Consider the following 22,522-nt stretch of genomic DNA (forward strand, 5'->3'; position numbering starts at 1 on the left):
ACAAGAAAACGTGGACATGGGATGAAGCATAACTGCTTTATCAAAGAGCCAGTACAGGCACAATGGGCTGAATGGCCTTCTGCTGTGTACTAACTGTGTATAATAACACGGGAGGCGATAGCCTAGTGGTATTATCTCTAGACTATTAATTCAGAAACTCAGCTAATGTCCTAAGGACCCGGGTTCGAATCCCGCCGCTGCAGATGGTGCATTTTGAACTCAATCAAAAATATTTGGAATTAAGAATCTACTGATGACCATGAAACCTTTGTCGATTGCCGGAAAAACCCATCTGGTTCACTAATGTCCTTTAGAGAAGGAAATCTGCCGTCCTTACCTGGTCTGACCTACATGTGACTCGATAGCCATAGCTCTCTGAACAAGATCAACTAGGGTTGGGCAATAAACGCTGGCCAGCCAGCGACACCCATGTCCGATAAGTGAATAAAAAAAGACCGTCTGTATCCTATCTTTGCATATTGAATGGTGGAAGGGCTTCCCATTGCTACTTATCTGTTTTCAGCAAAAGAAACTCACCTTCTATCAGCTATCTTGAGCCATTTTAATGGAGGCTTGACTACAGCTGCCAAATTTAAATCCAGCTGATTAAAAGCAAGAGTAAGAAAGCGTGGCTAAACTAATGAAACCACTGGGCCTCGGCCTTTACAATGCCCTCGTTATGTTGAAGCTTTAACTGTGTTTTTATATTTAAATTCTCTTCCATCCTGCAGGTATCGAAACTTGTCAACGCGATAAAACAAGGCTGGATCAAACCACGCAAACCGCGGGATGACACGCCATGTTACTATGATCTGTGGGCACAGGAAGATCCCAATGCTATCCTGGGTCGGCATAAAATGCATGTCCCTGCGCCAAAGCTGAAGCTCCCAGGGCATGAGGAGTCCTATAATCCCCCACCTGAGTATTTATTAACGGAGGAGGAGGTGAGACCATAAGTTATAGGAGCAGAATTAGGCCACTCGGCCCATCGAGTCTGCTTCGCCATTCAATCATGGCTGATTTTTCTTTCTCATCCCCATTCTCCTGCCTTTTCTCCATAACCCCTGATCCCCTTATTAATCAAGAACCTATCTATCTCTGTCTTAAAGACATTCAATGACCCGGCCTCCACAGCCTTCTGCGGCAAAGAGTCCCTCTGTGAGGAGTTCCTCTACTCGCTGGTATATCCAATCTGTGTGCGCTAATGGCTGCATTTGATAGTTCACTTGTTAATAGCCATGACCTTTTGGCTTCTGGTCGTCTGCTTGGAGGTATCCTGTTGACTTCTCAGCATCAGGAGTATTCACAGAAAGCAGCCCATCACTATTACTGAGACAAGCCCGGCCTCCATGCAGACATTACAGACTTGGTGATTCAGTGTAATTCATGCCAGGAGAATCAATCCCTCCCTCCCAACCCGGCCCAACCACCCTGCCCGCGTCCCTAAGAGTTCTCTAAAGCTGTATGTGCTGCTCAGTCATTGAATGTGTTAAAGACCAAGATCAATAGAATTTGATTTGATTTATTATTGTCACATGTATTAACATGCAGTGGAAAGTATTGTTTCTTGCGCGCTATACAGACAAAGCATACCGTTCATAGAGAAAAGAGAAAGTGCAGAATGTATTGTTACAGTCATAGCTAGGGTGTAGAGAAAGAACAACTTAATGCAAGGTAAGTTCATTCAAAAGTCTGATGGCAGCAGGGAAGAAGCTGTTCTTAAGTCTGTTGGTACGTGTCCTCACACTTCTGTATCTTTTTCCTGACGGAAGGAGGTGGAAGAGAGAATGTCCGGGGTGCGTGGGGTCCTTAATTATTCTGGCTGCTTTGCCGAGGCAGCGAGAAGTGTAGACAATGGATGGGAGGCTGGTTTGTGTGATGGACTGGGCTTCATTCACGATCCTTTGTAGTTTGTTGCGGTCTTGGGCAGAGCAGAAGCCAAAGCAAGCCATGATACAACCACGCTATGGGTACTATAGTGCAGAAAGATGGTGTTGAGGTAGATGATGAACCATGATTTTAGTCAGAAGTTTCGAGGGGCCGAATGGACTTCTCCAGCTCCTGTTTGTTTATGTTCTTGCTCAGCAAAGGATGGAGGGTTCACGTTGGTGAAAGTCAAGTTCAGGGTCCGTACTAACCAGCTCTTCACTGTAGCTGGAATGGTTTCTGGGTAGGATTGGAAGAAACAATTCCCTGTTGGAAAATATTGGACCAATTGGGTTTTTCCAACCATCTGGCAGCTTTCATGATTATTTTATCTTGCGGCTTTTGCTACCAAATAAACCTGTTGGACTTTAACCTGGTGTTGTTAAACTTCTTACGGTGTTTACCCCAGTCCAACGCCGGCATCTCCACATCATATTTTATCTTGTGCCAGCTTTGCAATCACTGGCTTTTGTCACTTCAGTTGGGGCAGCACGGTGGCACAGTGGTTAGCACTGCTGCCTCACAGTGCCAGGGACCCAGGTTCAATTCCGGCCTCGGGTCACTGTCTGTGTGGAGTTTGCACTTTCTCCCCGCGTCTGGGTGGGCCTCCTCCGGGTGCTCCAGTTTCCTCCCACAGTCCAAAGATGTGTGGATTGGCCATGCTAAATTGACCCTAGTGTCAGGGGGATTAGCAGGGTAAATGTGTAGGGTTACGGGAATAGAGCCTGGGTGGGATTGTGGCCGGTGCAGACTCGATGGGCTGAATGGCCTCCTTCTGCACTGTAGGGATTCTATAATTCTATGATGAATTCACATACTTTTTAAGGCAAGGATAGATAAAGATAAATTTTTGAACAGTAAAGGAATTAAGGTGAGCGGGCGGGTAAGTGGAGTTGAGTCCATGAAAAGATCAGCCATGATCTTATTGAATGGCGGAGCAGGCTCGAGGGACCAGATAGCCGACTCCTGCTCCTAGTTCTTATGTTCTTGTACTGCAAAAGTGAGATTGAAAATCAGGGCTGCTAGTCTAGTACTCTTAACATTAGTGGTGGCAAGAATGCACTGAATGGGTCGAATGATCTCTGATTCATGTCCCCACTAGAACAGGTACCTCTGAGCCTTTTGTCATTGTTAACTTCATTGGTGTGTACCATGGGGTCATGAGATGGTGTGAAATCTGGGGGAACTGCCTGTTCCTAAACCTGTTCAGTCCCATATACCTCGAGCCATCAATGCAACTGAGTTTCTTTCAACTGAGCATTGATCCAGTAACATGGCAGCAATTGTAAAGAGAGCCCTTTCTGGTCCTCTGGATTCACAAGATTCACAGTAAGAAGTCTCACAACACCAGGTTAAAGTCCAACAGGTTTATTTGGTAGCAAATACCATAAGCTTTCGGAGCGCTGCCCCTTCGTCAGATGGAGTGAAAATCTGTTCTCCAACAGTGCACAGAGACACAGAAATCAAGTTGCAGAATACTGATTAGAATGCAAATCTCGACAGCCAGCCAGGTCTTAAAGGTACAGATAATGTGGCTGGAGGGAACATTAAACACAGGTTAAAGAGATGTGTATTGTCTCCAGACAGAACAGCTAGTAAGATTCTGCAAGATCAGGGGGAAAGCTGTGGGGGTTACTGATAATGTGACATAAATCCAACATCCCAGTTTAGGCCGTCCTCATGTATGCGGAACCTGGCTATCAGTTTCTGCTCAGTGACTCTGCGCTGTCGTGTGTCGTGAAGGCCGCCTTGGAGAACGCTTAAGATTCAAACAGGGCAAAGCAGCAAATGAGAAACTGCAGCAGAAATTCAGTTTCCAGGGTTGTAATGCTGTACGTGGCACTGCAGTCAGTTTAAACATTGCTGCTCTGGAGTGTCCCCAATAACTGCCTCTCTCCAAGGGCACAAAACCCTGGCTGATGGAGTCATTTCTTCTCACAGGTGCCTCCTAACGCTATTACTGTTCTCTTGTACCTCTGGATGTGATTACCAACTGCACCAATCGTACGTGTGTAGTGACCTGGAACCAGGAACGCACACGCTTCACTTCACTGGCTCCCTATTCCACCTGGTCTAATGTAGCTTGCTTGATGTTTGTCTTTTGCAGAGACTGGCCTGGGAACAACAGGAGCCTGAGGAACGGAAACTGAACTTCCTCCCACAGAAATTCACATCTTTGCGTGCTGTGCCTGCATTTTCACGCTTCATTCACGAACGCTTTGAACGCTGCCTCGATCTCTATCTCTGCCCACGACAAAGGAAGATGAGGGTAGGATCACAGTTGTTTTATTCTGGGGGCGCGGAGTGGAGCAGAGAGGAGAAAATAAGTTGATCTTGCGCTGCTCTTGTACTTGTTTTCAAGATGGGTCCATAGTTTTCAAAGTCTTGCATTTATGTATAATCCTTGTATTTTGTACAACAAATTGTTCTCAAGTGTGGTCAGTGTTATGTCGGCATGTAGGGCAAGACTCTCTCTCAGCAGTTGAGTAAATGGCCATTGGGTCATTGGTACTGAATGTTGGCTCGGACACCAGGAGAACTTCCAGCTCCACTTTAAGCAGGATCTTTCACATCAGTTGAGGGAACAGCCAAAACCAGTATTAAAGACAACACCTCTGACAATGGAGCATTTCCTCAGATCTGTTAAGAGATTTATTGATGTGGAATGTTGTTTTATGGGGTTCATGATTTTTCATGCAATAAAAACAGAAAATATTGGATTAACTCATCAGGTCTGGCAGCATCTGTGGAGAGAAACACAGTTAACATTTCAAGGTCATACGACTCTTCAGAGCTTTTAGGATATGATTTTTTTGTTTTGTTTGCTGAATCTTTAGCTCACTGTTGCAGTGGTTCATTTACTTGGTTTGCTTTCTTCTAGGTGAATGTGGACCCAGAAGACCTGATACCAAAGCTTCCCAAGCCAAAGGATCTCCAGCCATTTCCAACCACACAAGCACTGGTGAGCACCATCCATGTGGGGAACTCTTTCTCCTTGCACAGAAACATTCTCTGTGAAAAGGGTTTTGTGTGTGTGCACTCACTTAATGCCAATTGCAAGCAATGAGGGTTACATGGTGGGATCCAGTGGCTGTCTGCTCTATTAACCGGAACGGGTGCAGGTCACAATGGCAGCCGTGTGTACCTATCGTGTACAGTGCCCACAAGATGCACTGCAGGAACTCACCAAACTTCCTTAGGCAACACCTTCCAAACCCCCAAACTACCACCTGGGGACAAGGGCAGCAAACACGTGGGAACGCCACCATCAGAACATAAGAAATAGGAGCAGGAGTAGGCCATCTGGCCCTTCGAGCCTGCCCCGCCATTCAACAAGATCATGGCTGATCTGAAGCGAATCAGTTCCACTTACCCGCCTGCTCCCCATATCCCCTAATTCCCTTATCGATCAGAAAACTATCTACCCGTGATTTAAACATATTCAACGAGGAAGCCTCCACCACTTCAATGGGCAGAGAATTCCAGAGATTCACCACCCTCTGAGAGAAGAAGTTCCCCCTCAACTCTGTTCTGAACCGGCCCCCCCTTATTTTGAGGCTGTGCCCTCTAGTTCTGGTTTCCCTTCTAAGTGGAAAGAATCTCTCCACCTCTACCCTATCCAGCCCCTTCATTATCTTATATGTCTCTATAAGATCACCACTCATCCTTCTAAACTCCAACGAGTACAGACCCAATCTGTTTAATCTCTCCTCATAATCTACACCCCTCATCTCCGGTATCAACCTGGTGAACCTTCTCTGCACTCCCTCCAAGGCCAATATATCCTTTCGCAAATAAGGGGACCAAAACTGCACACAGTACTCCAGTTGCGGCCTCACCAGTGCCTTGTACAGTTGCAGCAAGACCTCCCTGCTTTTATATTCTATCCCCCTCGCGATAAAGGCCAACATTCCATTCGCCTTCTTGATCACCTGCTGCACCTGCAGACTGAGTTTTTGCGATTCGTGCACAAGGACCCCCAGGTCCCTCTGCACAGTCGCACGATGTAATTTTTCTCCATTTAAATAATATTCCAATTTACTATTATTTCTTCCAAAGTGGATAACCTCACATTTGCTAACGTTATATTCCATCTGCCAGATCCTCGCCCACTCGCTCAGCCTATCCAAATCTCTCTGCAGACTTTCCGCGTCCTCCACGCAATTCGCTTTCCCACTCGCCTTCGTGTCATCAGCAAACTTGAATACCCTAGATTCAGTCCCCTCCTCCAGATCATCTATGTAAATGGTAAACAATTGAGGCCCCAGCACCGATCCCTGCGGCACGCCACTGGTCACCAACTGCCAACCAGAAAAGCACCCATTTATCCCAACTCTCTGCTTCCTGTTAGATAGCCAATCCCCAATCCACGCCAACACCTTACCCCTAACTCCATGTACCCCAATCTTCTGCAGCAACCTTTTGTGAGGCACCTTATCGAACGCCTTCTGGAAATCTAAAAACACCACATCCACCGGTTCCCCTCTGTCAACCGCACTAGCGGCAGCAGCCACTACAGCCTGATATGGGATCATAATCATCATTCCTTTTCTGTCTCTGGATCAAAATCCTGGAACTGCCTTTCTAACAGCACTACAGTGCACTTGCATCACGTGGATTGCAACGGTTCAAGAAGGCGGCTCACGACCACTTCCCAATGGGCAATAAATGCTGGCCTAGTCAGTGACGCCCACATCCCATCAAAGAATAAAACATGTCAGCTTCTCTCTATCTGTGGTGTTTGACAACCCAGCAAGTGTTGGGTGTGTTTCTGCTTTCTAGTGCTACACATGTGTAGTTGGATCAGTGTGTCTCCAGCTCTCGTCTGCAGGCATGCCTGTGATTGGATCAGATGGAAACATGTTGGCAGCAGCTGCATATTCTGTGAAGGCCGGGATATGGTCATAGCTAGAATATATGTCAGTGATAGACTAGTGTGTGTGCTGGCCGTGGAACTTTGTACATAATGTCCTCACACTTTACGTGGTAGAGTTTGGTTCTATATTTAATTGAATTTTAAGATCTTTGTATGTGAAAGGTGCTATCTAAACACAAGCTGTTGTTTCATTTTCTACCTGTACTGTAGGGATTCTGTGATTCTATGATTTTGGATATGCACTCACATCATTCTTGATTTGAAACAATGATTCTGTGAGCTGGAATTTTTAAATTCATTCCAGAGCTAATTTGGCAACCCTCGTCTCAGAAACCTCAGCTGCAATGGCAGTCCAGATGTTGCCTAATTGTAGGCAATCCTCCTGGGGATTACCTCGGTATCGCTACAAAACCTCGAGGCTGGGAATTAAATGTTGCAGGGTAAAATATGCTCAGGAACATATTCAGAAGGGGATAGCTGTATTTATTTGGGATAAGATGATCGCAGTGGAAAATAGGGACACGGCTGTCAGCAAATAAAAATAGAATCCATATGGATGGAGATAAAAGACCCATCACAGCAGTTTTACCACTTGTCGAGGAAAAGAGGTGGTGGATGGAATATGCAAATTGAGAAATTGACTTTCACAAACGAGTAATAATCATGTGGGATCTCAGCTGCCCTAATATCAATCAGACAAACGAGGGAGTAAAGGGGGTAAAGAAATGGGGTTCCCACAATGTGCACATGGCTTCTTTCTAACACATTGTGGTTATCTCTGCTCCCTCTCAGTGCCAGGAACCGGGTTCAATTCCAGCCTCGGGTGACTGTGCAAACTCCGCACATTCTCCCGTGTCTGCATGGGCTTCCTCCCACACTACAAAGATGTGCGGGTTAGGTTGACTGGCCATGCTAAATTGATCCTAGTGTCAGGGGGACTAGCAGGGTAAATGCGTGGCGTTGCGGGGATAGAGCCTGGGTGGGATTGTTGTTGATGCAGACTCGATGGGCTGAATGGTCTCCTGCACTGTAGGGATTCTATTCTAAGCCCAACAAGAGAAGATTCGCTATTGGATTTGGTCATAAGGGACCTAGAATGAGCAGAAGTAAAATTGGGGGAACATCTAGGCAATAGCGACCGTAATATAATGCACTTTGGAAGAAATAATAGCAAATTGGATTATTATTTAAATGGAAAAAAATTACAACATGCTACTGTGCAAAGGGACCTGGGGGTCCTTGCGCATGAGTCGCAAAAACTCGGTCTGCAGGTACAACAGGTGATCAAGAAGGCAAAATGGAATGTTGGCATTTATCACGAGGGGGATAGAATATAAAAGCAGAGAAGTCTTGCTGCATCTGTACAGGGCATTGGTGAGGCCGCAGCTGGAATACTGTGTGCAGTATTGGTCCCATTACTTGCGAAAAGATATATTGGCCTTGGAGGGAGTGCAGAGAAGGTTCACCAGGTTGATACCGGAGATGAGGGGTGTAGATTATGAGGAGAGACTGAGCAGATTAGGTTTGTACTCGTTGGAGTTTAGAAGGCTGAGGGGTGATCTTATAGAGGCATATAAGATAATGAAGGGGCTGGATAGGGTAGAAGTGGAGAGATTCTTACCACTTAGAAAGGAAACCAGAACTAGAGGGCACAGCCTCAAAGTAAAGGGGGGGTCAGTTTAGGACAGAGTTGAGGGGGAACTTCTTCTCTCAGAGGGTGGTGAATCTCTGGAATTCTCTGCCCACTGAAGTGGTGGAGGCTACCTCGTTGAATATGTTTAAGTCACGGATAGATGGATTCCTGATCGGTAAGGGAATTAGGGGTTATGGGGAGCAGGCGGGTAAGTGGAACTGATTCACTTCAGATCAGCCATGATCTTATTGAATGGCGGGGCAGGCTCGAGGGGCTAGATGGCCTACTCCTGCTCCTATTTCTTATGTTCTTATGTTCTTTCGGACTGTGGGAGGAAACCCACGCAGACACTGGGGGAACATGCAGACTCCGCACAGACAGTGACCCAAGCTGGGAATCGAGCCTGGGTCCCTGGCGCTGTGAGGCAGCAGTGCCAACCACTGTGGCACCGTGCCACCCCAAAAGGACAGAACAAACTAAACACTGGTGGTATTCCATTGATGAATAAACACACAAGGGAACAATTGAGGGTCAGGAAAGAGGCCCACTTTATACACAGATGACAGAAAAACACACGATAAAGAGGTTAGGAGAACTCAGAAAAGCAATTGGGAGGTCGTAGAGAATAGCCCAGTGGTAATGTCACTGGATGAGTCAGCCAGAGGCCCAGGCTTGGATTCAAATTTCACCATGGCAACTGGTGCAATTTAAATTCAATTAATAAAATCAAGAATTTAAAGCTAGTCTCTATTGCTAAACATGCCCATGAGCATAATAGCAATCGTTGTAAAAACCAATCTGGTTCATTTATGAAAGGAAATCTGCCATCCTAGCCTACACGTGAAATTAAATTATTGGGCAACATAAAGCAAAATAGTGAAGGCAAAGCAATTAAAAAAGGGAAGCTGTGATGGGAGTCGGGTCGTTACAGGATATTTGTTGGTATCCTTATGGACATGCAGCAAACTATCCACATAGGTGAGGTCTTCACTTGATGAACCTTGGCTGATGGCTGAAGAGACCAATCCTTTGGAGATAGGTTCTGTCACAAATGCCACACATGAAGCTGCCACATGGCATTGCAGGTTAATGTTTTTGGCATTGGCAACTGTCGTCAAGCTGATGTAACCATTGATTATCAAAGTGGTGCCGGCCAGTCCCTGGGAGGTGTCACCATTTTCCTCTTTCACCAGTTCCTGACTCCCGGGTGCAGTAATCGATGTTTAAGGCCTTCGTGCCATGCTGCCCCTCCCTCACTACTGCCCTTTCCATGGAGTCTCGCTCCTGTCCCTCCCACGGTGCCACTCCCTCATTCCTGCCTCTCCCATGGTGCTGCCCTCCCTCGCTCCTGCCATCCTCCCTTCCTGCTGCCACCTTCCCATGGTGCCATCCTCTCTCACTCCTGTCATCTGCCCTCACTCCTGCCACCCTCCCACAGTGCCCCTCTCCCATGGTACAACCATCCCTTGCTCCTGCCCCCACTCACAGTGCCACCCTCCCTTGCTCCTGTTCCCCCCCACGGTGCCGCCTTCCCTTACTGGTGCCACCCTCCCTCTCTCTAGCCCCCTTCCATGGTGCCACCCTCCCTCGCTCTAGCCCCCTCCCACGGTGCCACCCTCCCTCGCTCTAGCCCCCTCCCACGGTGCCACCCTCCCTCGCTCCTGCCCCCTCCCACGGTGCCACCCTCCCTCGCTCCTGCCCCCTCCCACAGTGCTGCCCTCCCTTGCTCCTGCCCCCTCCCACAGTGCTGCCCGCCCTTGCTCCTGCCACCTTGCATGCTGCTGCTTCCTCCCCTCCTGCATCCAGAAGGATAAATCCTGAGACATCCATTCATGTCTTTTATTTCCTGCACTCTCAGCCTCATGGTTTTTATAATCCATTTCTTCTTTCTAAAAGTGGGATCTTTTAAGCAGCGGCTTATCAGAAGCCTCCCACCTGCTCCCCCAGTGACCTGGTGAGACTGACTGGCTTTGCTGTTGAAATGAGTCTGTTGTCTGCCTTGTTCCTGTTTCTCACCCTCCCCTCTGTGTTTTACAGGTTTACACGGGGCACACTAACTTGGTGCGGTGTATCAGCGTCTCTCCCAGCGGGCAGTGGCTGGCCTCAGGTAACAACACATTCCTTTCTTCTCCACATTACGTCTTTGCTCTCTGGTTGTTAGCGCTCTTAAAACAACAAATGAAAGGGGAAGTAAATGTGTTAAAAGGGAAGCTGGAACATTTCTGTGGCCACTCTACTCTGAGCAGCAGCTTTTCAGCCGCTGAAATCATCCTGCACTGAGGTCATCGACTTACTTCACAGCTCTTCAGGATTGTGTTTGTGTCTCGCTGCAGAATGAACTCCGATTGGAACAGTGCAAGCCTCTTCCACACAGTCGGAAGATGCAAAGTAAAAAGAGTGCTTCGCTCACTCTGCCATCATTTTATTTTCCATTATTTATTTACTGTAAATTATGGGTTTTAATCCCATCACCTCGACCTGGAGAGAGGGTAGGGCATTCCTAGAACCATTCCCACACACATGCCAACATTTGGCATGTTGCCTCACTGCTTGGCATGTGGCCTGGGGTTGGCTCCATACCTGTGGTGAGCGGTCGGAGACTAGGTTCAGGATCAACCTCAATTCTTTTTATTCTTTTGTGGGATGTGGGCATTACTGGCAAGGCCAGCATTTTTTACCCATTCCTAATTGCCCTAGAACTTAGTGACTTGCTCGGCCGTTTCAAAGGGTGGTTAACAGGCAACCACATTGCTACGGCTCTGGAGTCGCATATAGACCTGACCAGGTGGAACTTCAGTTTCTCCTCTTGTCTCATCTGTGGGAAGGCAAGTTGAGAGGGAAACAAACTGTTTACATAGAGATATTAATAGGTGAAATAAGTGGGTAAAAAGCTGCAAATGGAGTATAATGTGGGGAAATGTGCAGTTGTTCAGTTTGGAAGGGAGAACAAAAGAACAGTATTACTTAAAGAAAAACTGCAGAAAGCTGCAAGACAAAGGGACTTGGGTGGGACTTGTGCGCGGAACACAGAAAGCTAGCACACAGGTACACCAGGTAATCATGGAGGCTAATGGGATGGTGGCCCTTATTTCAAGGGGGCTGGAGTATCAGAGTAGGGAACATGAGAACTAGGAGCAGGAATAGGCCATTTGGCCCCTCAAACCTGCTCCTCCATTCAATGAGGTCATGGCTGACCTTTTCGTGGACTCAGCTCCACTTACTCGTCTGCTCACTATAACCACTCGGGCAGCACAGTGGTGAGCACAGCTGCCTCATAGCGACAGGGACCTGGGTTCAATTTCCGGCTTGGGTCACTATCTGTGTGGAGTTTGCACGATCTCCCCGTGTCTGCGTGGGTTTCCTCCCCACAGTGTGAAAGATGTGCTGGTTAGGTGCATTGGCCATGCTAAATTCTCCCTCGGTGTACCCGAACAGGTGCCGGAGTGTGGTGACAAGGGGATTTTCACAGTAACACATTGCAGTGTTAATGTAAGCCTACTTGTGACTAATAATAAACTTTTATGCTTTTACTGAACAGTAAATAAACTTTACTGTTCAGCAATCTTTGCCTTAAAAACATTCAATGAGGTAGCCTCAACTGCTTCACTGGGCAGGGAATTCCACAGATTCATAACCTTTTGTGTGAAGAGGTTCCTCCTCAACTCAGTCCTAAATCTGCTCCCCCTTATTTTGAGGCCATGCCCTCAGTTCTGGTTTCACCCGCCAGTGGAAACAACTTCCCTGCTTCTATCTTATCTATTCCCTTTGTAATTTTATATGTTTCTATAAGATTTCCCCTCATTCTTCTAAATTCCAATGAGTATAGCCCCAGTCTACTCAGTCTCTCCTCATAAGCCAACCCTCTCAACTCCGGAATCAACCTAGTGAATCTCCTCTGCACCCCCTCCAGTGCCAGTATATCCTTTCTCAAGTAAGGAGACCAAAACTGTACACAGTACTCCAGGTGTGGCCTCACCAGCACCTTATACAGCTGCAACATAACCTCGCTGTTTTTAAACTCCATCCCTCCAGCAATGAAGGACAAAATTTCATTTGCCTTCTTAATTACCTGTTGCACCTGCAAACCAACTCCTTGAGATTCTTGCACAAGGCCACCCAGGTCCCTCTGCACAGCAGCATGCTGCAATTTTTTACCATTTTAAATAATAGTCCATTTTGCTGTTATTCCTGCCAAAATGGATGACCCCACATTTACCAACATTGTACTCCATCTGCCAGACCCTCGCCCACTCACTTAGATTATCTATATCCCTTTGCAGACTTTCAGCGTCCTCTGCACACTTTGCGCTGCCACTCATCGTAGTGTCAACTGCGAATTTTGACACACTACACTTGGTCCCCAACTCCAAATCATCTATGTAAATCATAAACAATTGCGTTCCCAACACTGATCCCTGAGGCACACCACTAGTCACTGATCGCCAACCAGAAAAACACCCATTTACCCCCTACTCTTTGCTTTCTGTTAGTTAACCAATCCTCTATCCATGCAAATATATTACCCGTAACACCATGCACCTTTATCTTATGCAGCAGCGGCACTTGTCAAATGCCTTCTGGAAATCCAGATACACCACATCCACAGGTTCCCCTTTGGCCACCGCGCTCGTAATGCCCTCAAAGAATTCCACTAAATTAGTCAAACATGGCCTGCCCTTCATGAATCCATGCTGCGTCTGCCCGATGGGACAATTTCTATCCAGATGTCTCGCTATTTCTTCCTTGATGATAGATTCGAGCATTTTCCCTACCTCAGAAGTTAAGCTAACCGGCCTATAGTTACCCGCCTTTTGTCTATCTCTTTTTTTAAACAGTGCGGTCACATTTGCTGTTTTCCAATCTGCGGGAACCACCCCAGTGTCCAGGGAATTTTGGTAAATTACCACTAGTGCATTTGCTATTTCCCCCGCCATCTCTTTTAGCAGCCTGGGATGCATTCCATCAGGGCCAACTGCTTGCTGCAACTGTACAAGGTACTGGTGAGACCACATCTGGAGCACTGAGAGCAGTTTTGGTCCCCTTATTTAAGGAAAGATATTATTTCATTGGAGGCAGTTTAGAGAAGGTTCACTCGGATGATCCTCGGTATGGAGAGATTGTCTTACGAGGAAAGGTTAACCAGGTTGGGACTCTACTCATTAGAATTTAGAAGAATGGGAGGTGATCTCATTGAAACACACAGGATTCTTAAGGGGCTTGACAGGGTAAATGCTGAGAGGATGTTTTCCCTTGTGGGAGAGTCTAGGACCAGAGGCCCAGTCTCAGAATAAAGAGGTGCCAATTTAAGACTGAGATAAGGAAGAATTTTTTTCTGAGGTTTGAGAGTCTTTGGAACGCCTTGCTGTGGCATGGTCCATGGCATGGTGTAGAGTCCTTGTGTATATTTAAGGCCGAGATGAGAGAGATCGATTTTTGATGAGTAAGGGAATCAAAGGTTACAGAGAAAGGGCAGGAAAGTGAACCTGAGGAATGTGGGGTTGGCCATGATCCTATTGAATGGTGGAGCAGGCTCGAGGGGCCGAATGGCCTCCTGTACCTATTTCTCATGGTCCCATTACTGAGACTAGCTTCTCAATTCCAGGTTTATTAATTGAATTTAAATTCCACCAGCTGTCGTGGTGGGGATCTGTCCCCAGAGCTTTAGCCTGAGCCTCTGGATTACCAGCCCAGTGACATGGTCACTGCACCACCATCACCCCAAGAGCATGAGATAGCGTGATGAGAGTCTAGAATTGAACCTGTCTGGTTGGGATCACTTTATGCTCCTCTTGTGTTTTTGTTTCAAATTGATAAACAGTTTTGAGGTGAAATTACTCTCCATGAAATGTCATTAACCTGATGAAATGCAGGTTCTTCTTCCTGAACTTCAGTAGTGGGCAGTTTGTTAACAAGGAGAAGCCGGCACCATTATATTCTCGGTGATTTTATTGTAAACTATATTACATCACCTTTATAATAGGTCACTTATATTTGCATAGTCAATTGACTTCATCTGACAAATGTGTCTATGAAATGGTGAGGAATCTGCACGGTTCAATGTGACAAATGGTCATATTGTGACTTTACAAAGTAGCTTGTCCTGGATCACTGCATCTATTAATCATTCCTTTGACGCAGTGACGGTTGCTGTATAGCCACATTTATGCCACATCTTTCATGCCCTTAATGTCCCAAAGTTAATTCACTGTGAAGTGAAGTCTCTCTTGTAATGGAGGAAATGTGGCAGCAGATTTATGCACAGCAAGATCCCACAAATGTTGATGCCACGCATGATCCATCCTGTTTTCGTAATACTGGCTGAGAGTTAAATATTGGCCCAGACACCAGGGTCAGCTCCCATTGTTTTCTTTCAAGTAGCACCAGAGGATTCTTTTACACCAAGATGAGAGGACAGACATTGCCTCAGTTTGCTGTCTCATCCAAAACAACCAGCTCCCACTGCAGAATTCCCTCTGTGACCTCTGGCCTGGCAGCCGCCCAATTCAGACACAAGACCCACAAGCGACAATGAACTGAGCAACTACCGAGTCCATTTGATTGAGGAGGAACATTGGCCAAGGCACCAGGAGCATTCCCAGCTTTTTGAATAGTCCCTTGGGAACGTTAATGGTGGTCAGACAAGTGGAGCTGCAGTTTGAACTCTTGTCTCACAGATAAGATCCAGTGTTATGCAATGCAGCCTCTGGTTAATTGCACTGCTGGTAGCTTTTCCATTCGGATTCTCCAGTCTAATGATTCTCTCACCCCTTCCCACAGGTTCGGATGATTGCACGATTAGGTTTTGGGAGGTGTCCACAGGCCGATGCATGAGAACCATAGAGATGGAAGGGATAGTGAGGAGCATCGCTTGGAACCCTAACCCTGTTCACTGTCTAGTGGCATTGACTGTGTAAGTACATGGTGACCAAGGTCACATCACTATTTTATTAATGGCATAACTATTATTCACATGTTCAGATTGTAGTGGGGTTAAAGAGGTGAGAAATAAAATTGTCATATTGCTATTCCAGAAATAATCGTCTGAGAATTAACTTAAGGTAAAATTTATCTAACCCCGTGCTGTAGCTGTCCTGGGATCCTGTGAATGTTTGATGGGGACAGTGTAGAGGGAGTTTTACTCTGTATCAAACCTCGTGCTGTTCCTGTCCAGGGAGTGCTTGATGGAGACAAGGTAGTCGGAGCTTTTCAGTAGTAGTTTACTCTGGGGTAGATGAGCAAAGGGATTTAGGGATACAGATGAACAAATTATTAAAAACAGCAATGGCGTCATGTTCAACTTGTATGGGATTGTTGTCCAACCGTGTTTGCGGGAGTGTGCACTGAAATGTCCTCCATACTTTAAAATGGATATAGCAGCAATGGAGTAGATGTGGTGAGAATGGTTCCACTTAAAATGGACATTGCAGCAGAGGGGTAAGTGTTTCCACTTGTGGCAGAATCCCAGGGCCCAGGAATGCAAGATAAATATCAATAAATCCAGTGGCAAAATGCGGAGAATCCCTCTGCATTAGTTAGCCTGCGGGACTCTCTCCCCCTGGGCTAGTATGAACTACAGTACAGACTAGTGGAGCTGATTGGCCTGTCTCTGTACTTATGCTGGGCTGTATGTAACTAATCCTGTCCTGGCTGTGTAGAGCTGAACTGGAGTGAATGTACTTCATATACTGACTGTGTCAGTAAGACACATCATTCCTCAGTATGTCTTTTCAGAGTGCATTGAGTGTTTTATTTTTGTTTCTTTAGTGATCAATCTGTTGTTCTCGTTAACCCCTGCCTGGGTGATAAGTTGCTGTATAATGCTACAGACCAGTTAATTGCATCATTTGTGAAGCCAGAGGAGGAATCTATCCAGCCTGTGGAATGGTCTGCTGCTGAGGGAGATTCGTTTGATAAAGGACTGCGACTCACCATCAAACACAACAAGGTCTCTTCCTACTTCTAACATCTCCAACTTTCATATTGAGTTGCTATCCATTTACCACTTGCATTGATATAACTCTTGTCTGCAATTCTTTTCCAACCTGGATTGCTACAGCAAGACTTTCTGTTTATCTGGGACCTGGTCACAGATCCCCATTTCCCTGTATGGGCTGTTGTAGGATATTGCTGTGCGTCCTTTGCTTCTAATATACATTTACGGACAAAAAAGCTTTGAACTATAGTGAACTCTGTTGTTCAGCAGGGAATAGGAGGTGCCGATTAACTAATTTGCAACTACTCGGAAAGTAAAGAACCCTATGTTTAAGGACTGATGGAGTAAATGGGGAAAGGGCAATGTCCTCTGGCTGGACAAACCAGAAGAACAGGGCCATTCAGGAGTAAAATCAGAGTGGGTTTGTTCACACCCAGTGTAATGGAAATCTGAAACTCACCCCCAGAGACCATCGAGCGTGAGGTTGATATGGAACCAAGGCGGCTAAATGAGTTGCAATACAAAGCAATGGTGCTCTAATTGAAGAGGAACAGGCTCTAAGCATTCAGTGGCCATCTCGTGTAAACTCAAGGCATTATAAATTTGGGATTAAGAGTCCACAAATTAGTGTGGGGCTGGGCAGGGCACACTGAGTGGTAGATTCCCTTCCCTGAAGGATGGTTATGATCCAGTTGGACTTTTCATGCTTTATTTTCTTGCACAAGCCACAAATGATCAGATTTGTTGAATTTAATTACAAGATAAAATCTGAACTGCTAATGCCTGGGTTATTTGTCTGATAGCATTACCACAGGCACACTGGACCATGCCAGTGCTGTTTTCCCAGGGTCACTCTACTTTCTTTTCTGTGTCTAGATGGTGAAACAGGTGACCTGGCACGGAAAGGGCGATTATTTGGCAACTGTTATTCCAGACAATGGCAACGCACAGGTCCTCATTCACCAGCTGAGCAAACGGCGGAGTCAGAATCCCTTCCGCAAGAACAAGGGCATGGTGCAGTGTGTCCTCTTCCATCCAATCCGGCCGTACTTCTTTGTGGCCACGCAGCGCTACGTCCGTGTGTACAACCTCCTCAAGCAGGAACTCACCAAGAAACTAATGGCCAACTGCAAGTGGGTATCGAGCATGGCCATACATTCTGGAGGTGAGTTATCTGATCACCTCGTCCAACAGAGCTGCCCTGATGGGGCAGATATTGACCATTCTGTAGAGAGCTGGCTTAACCTGACTGGAGGTGATCCTGGGGAAGCAGCATGTTTGACGTTCATCTATATGGCAATGCAGCTACCGTGCTCTGACTCGCTTGGCCTGTGCACCTGCTCTCAGTGCTTATCATTTCCTGCTTTCTAACAGAAGTTTCGCTGGTGACCATTGAGTAAAAAGTGAACTTTTTGCTGGACTTTCAGCTCAGTTCCTTTAACTTCCAAAACTTAAGACCTGGAATTGTCCTCTTTGCTCTTTCCAGTATCTCCCAATGTTGACCTTTCTTCAGGGTAATAGCCTGTTGCTAGATAGGGAGAAACTGTTCCCGCTCATAATCGGGCCAAGAACGAGAGGGCACAGATTCAAGGTGATTTGCAAAATTACTAAATATGATGTGAGAGAAAACATTTTCACACAGCGAGTGGTTGGGGTCTGGAATGCACTGCCTGGAAGTGTGGTGGAGGCAGGTTCAGTTGAAGCATTCAAGAGGACACTTGATTATTTGAATAGAAACAATGTGCAGGGGGACAGGGCAAAGGCAGGGGAATGGCACTAAGTCATGATACTCGTTTGGAGAGCCAGTCCAGACACGATGGACCAAATGGCCTCCATCTGTGCTGTAACAATTGTGTGTGATGTCTCGGTGGCAGGGTATGAAAAAGTGAGAGGGCATGGGATCCAAGGTGCTGCTGCCCGGTGGATCCAGAACTGGCTTGCCCAAAGGAGGCAGAGAGTGTGTATAGATGGGTCTTTTTCTAAATGGAGGTCGGTCACCAGTGGTGTGCCCCAGGGATCTGTTCTGGCACCCTTGCTGTTTGTCATTTTCATAAATGACCTGGATGAGGAAGTGGAGGGATGGGTTGGTAAGTTTGCCGACGACACGAAGGTTGGTGGGTTGTGGATAGTCTGGAGGGATGTCAGAAGTTACAGAGGGACATAGATAGGATGCAAGACTGGGCAGAGAAGTGGCAGATGGACTTCAACCCAGATAAATGCGTAGTGGTCCATTTTGGCAGGTCAAATGGGATGAAGGAGTACAATATAAAGGGAAAGACTCTTAGTACTATAGAGGATCAGAAGGACCTTGGGGTCCGGGTGCATAGGACTCTAAAATCGGCCCCACAGGTGGAGGAGGTGGTTAAGAAGGCGTATGGTGTGCTGGCCTTTATCAGTCGAGGGATTGAGTTTAGGAGTCTGGGGATAATGATGCAGCTATATAAGACCCTCGTCAGACCCCACTTGGAGTACTGTGCTCGGTTCTGGTCGCTTCATTACAGGAAGGATGTGGAAAAGATTGAAAGGGTGCAGAGGCAATTTACAAGGATGTTGCCTAGATTGAGTGGCATGCCTTATGAGGATAGGCTGAGGGCGCTCGGTCTTTTCTCCTTGGAGAGACGTAGGATGAGAGGAGACCTAATAGAGGTATATAAGATGTTGAGAGGCATAGATCGGGTGGACTCTCAAAGGCTTTTTCCCAGGATGGAAATGGCTGCTACGAGAGGACACAGGTTTAAGGTGCTGGGGGGTAGGTACAGGGAAAATGTTAGGGGGAAGTTTTTCACACAGAGGTTGGTGGGCGAGTGGAATCGGCTGCCGTCAGTGGTGGTGGAGGCAAACTTAATAAGGTCTTTTAAGAGACTCCAGGATGAGTACATGGGACTTAATAGGATGGAGGGTTATAGGTAGGCCTAAAAGGTAGGGATATGTTCGGCACAACTTGTGGGGCCGAAGGGCCTGTTTTGTGCTGTAGTTTTTCTATGTTTCTATGATAAGAAAGTGGGTAGTCAATCTCTATTTCAGCCTGAACTGCTCCCTAGATTAATGCTCCAAAAGTTATCGAGCACTGAAATCATCACCGAATCATCACACATTTCCTCCTTTAGTTTCTTGTCCCCACTGGTCTTGGGAGCCGGCTGAAAAGGGCCATTCTCCTCCTGACTGCCCTATATCGCCTGCGTCTGTGTGCCGTGTAAACTATACTGAAATACCGAGATGACGGGGTTAACGGAGATGAAGGAGTTCCCACTCCATAGAGGACGTGTGTGTGTTATGTGCCGAGTTGGGGAAGAGGTTGCCAGTGATCTTATGGTTTGGCCGGGTGTTAACAGACACCTCCATTCACACTCTGCAGCACATCAAGCTCGTGTTTCCATAGAAACCTGCAAACCCCCCCCCCCCCCCCCCCCCCATCACAGCATCCAGCTGTCTCCTCGCTCCCCTGTCCGGAGTCTGATCTCGGTGTCTGTGAGAGAGGACAGATTTCCTGACCTGCTCTGAATCTGCCGTCTGCAAGTTTCTAGTGGCCATCTTTATCCTAATGGCACTGAGGTGAATATACTTTTGGTAAGCACGGTTATTAAAGGTGAGGGAGCTGAGGTGGGTAAATGGAGTTGACGTACACATCAGCAGTGATCTGATTGAGTGGCAGAACAGGCTCAAAGGGCTGAAAGGCCTCCTGTTTCTTTGTTCCTACTCGCAGTCATGGTATGACTTGACACGTTGATACATGGCCAAATGTTTCTGTTCTAGTTGATATCCTCTGGTTCCCCCAGACTCTGCTACAGGCTCCAGGGTTTTGAACCTTTCCTAGGCGGCACGGTGGCACAGTGTTTAGCACTGCTGCCTCTCAGCACCAGGGACCCGGAGTTTGCACATTCTCTCCATGTCTGTGTGGGTTTCCTACGTCTGCTCCGATTTCCTCCCACACTTCAGATATGTGGGTTAGGTTGACTGGCCGTGCTAAATTGACCCTAGTGTCAGTGGGATTAGCGGGGTAAATGTGTGGGGTTATGGAGATCAGGCCTGGGTGAGATTGTGGTCGGTGCAGACTCGATGGGCTGAATGGCCTCCTCGGCACTGTAGGGTTTCTATGTTTCTTATCCCCAGGGTTCACCCCATGTGCTGCTGTTTACTGTTGCATTTCAATGTGTTCACAGGTGACAATGTGATCTGTGGGAGTTACGACAGTCGTCTGGCCTGGTTCGACCTGGATCTGTCTACCAAGCCTTACAAAGTGCTCAGGTCAGTGTCTCACCAGCACTCCGGCTCTGATTTGTTATTGGCTGGTGGGCATCAGTTTCCCCTGGACTTGCAGTGGGGGGGGAGGGTTCTCTGGGATTGTGTGGTGGGGAGGGGGATTCTCTTGGACTGTGTGTGAGGAAGGCGTCTCTGGGATTCTCTGCTGTGGGGGGAACTCTTCTCCGGGACTCTGCCAGGGTGTGAAATTCTGTTGGGTGAAGTTCTCTCTTCCCCCTTAGGTACTGCCAGCTTTAGCCCCTCAATTCCTTCACCTCGGGGCTCGGAGCGAGACGGAGCTACTATATACGTGTCAGTGTTCACGCAGATTGTGGGCGAGCAATTCTGCTGAAGTGTTTAGGGGTTTATTTGCAGTACTGGGCTCAGAGGGAGCACACTGTCTGCATTGATGTGGATGTAACCAACAGTAAGAAGTTTAACAACACCAGGTTAAAGTCCAACAGGTTTATTTGGTAGCAAAAGCCACACAAGCTTTTGGAGCTGCAAGCCCCTTCTTCAGGTGAGTGGGAATTCTGTTCACAAACAGAGCTTATAAAGACACAAACTCAATTTACATGAATAATGGTTGGAATGCGAATACTTACAACTAATCAAGTCTTTTAGAAACAAAACAACGTGAGTGGAGAGAGCATCAAGACAGGCTAAAAAGATGTGTATTGTCTCCAGCTCGACAATCCGCTCGACAATCACCAGGCAAGACTGTTCTCTTCCTGTTGGGGAGCACTTCAGCGGTCACGGGCATTCGGCCTCTGATCTTCGGGTAAGCGTTCTCCAAGGCGGCCTTCGCGACACACGACAGCGCAGAGTCGCTGAGCAGAAACTGATCGCCAAGTTCCGCACACACGCGGACGGCCTCAACCGGGATATTGGGTTTATGTCACACTATTTGTAACTCCCACAGTTGCGTGGACCTGCAGAGTTTCACTGGCTGTCTTGTCTGGAGACAATACACATCTTCTTAGCCTGTCTTGATGCTCTCTCCACTCCCATTGTTTTGTTTCTTAAAGACTTGATTAGTTGTAAGTATTCGCATTCCAACCATTATTCATGTAAATTGAGTTTGTGTCTTTATATGCTCTGTTTGTGAACAGAATTCCCACTCACCTGAAGAAGGGGCTTGCAGCTCCAAAAGCTTGTGTGGCTTTTGCTACCAAATAAACCTGTTGGACTTTAACCTGGTGTTGTTAAACTTCTTACTGTGTTTACCCCAGTCCAACGCCGGCATCTCCACAACGATGGAACCAACAGCATGGGTAAAGCTCATCAGGTTATCCTATTAAGAACATAAGAAATAGGAGCAGGAGTAGGCCATCTAGCCCCTCAAGCCTGCCCCGCCATTCAATAAGATCATGGCTGATCTGAAGTGAATCAATTCCACTTACCCGCCTGATCCCTATAAACCCTAATTCCCTTACCGATCAGGAATCCATCTATCCGTGACTTAAACATATTCAACGAGGAAGCCTCCACCACTTCAGTGGGCAGAGAATTCCAGAGATTCACCACCCTCTGAGAGAAGAAGTTCCTCCTCAACTCTGTCCTAAACTGACCCCCCTTTATTTTGAGGCTGTGCCCTCTAGTTCTAGTTTCCTTTCTAAGTGGAAAGGATCTCTCCACTTCTACCCTATCCAGCCCCTTCATTATCTTATATGCCTCTATAAGATCACCCCTCAGCCTTCTAAACTCCAACGAGTACAAACCTAATTTGCTCAAGCTCTCCTCATAATCTACACCCCTCATCTCTGGTATCAACCTGGTGAACCTTCTCTGCACTCCCTCCAAGGCCAATATATCTTTTCGCAAGTAAGGGGACCAAAACTGCACACAGTATTCCAGCTGCGGCCTCACCAATGCCCTGTACAGATGCAGCAAGACTTCTCTGCTTTTATATTCT

At 46.9% G+C, this 22,522-nt stretch overlaps 1 protein-coding gene across 1 annotated transcript in view; it reads left to right on the forward strand.

Annotated features, from left to right (window-relative positions):
- Window positions 1–22,522, forward strand: part of bop1 (BOP1 ribosomal biogenesis factor) — a 170,293-nt gene that overhangs the window by 140,961 nt on the left and 6,810 nt on the right. Inside the window, exons 7-14 of the mRNA XM_078230144.1 lie at window positions 732–944; window positions 4,034–4,195; window positions 4,808–4,888; window positions 10,473–10,542; window positions 15,213–15,345; window positions 16,200–16,380; window positions 17,245–17,533; window positions 20,529–20,613. Of these exons, the coding sequence (XP_078086270.1) occupies window positions 732–944; window positions 4,034–4,195; window positions 4,808–4,888; window positions 10,473–10,542; window positions 15,213–15,345; window positions 16,200–16,380; window positions 17,245–17,533; window positions 20,529–20,613 (1,214 nt within the window). The remainder of the gene's footprint in view (window positions 1–731; window positions 945–4,033; window positions 4,196–4,807; window positions 4,889–10,472; window positions 10,543–15,212; window positions 15,346–16,199; window positions 16,381–17,244; window positions 17,534–20,528; window positions 20,614–22,522) is intronic.

Source organism: Mustelus asterias, chromosome 2, assembly GCF_964213995.1.
Source record: "Mustelus asterias chromosome 2, sMusAst1.hap1.1, whole genome shotgun sequence".
NCBI lineage: Eukaryota > Metazoa > Chordata > Chondrichthyes > Carcharhiniformes > Triakidae > Mustelus > Mustelus asterias.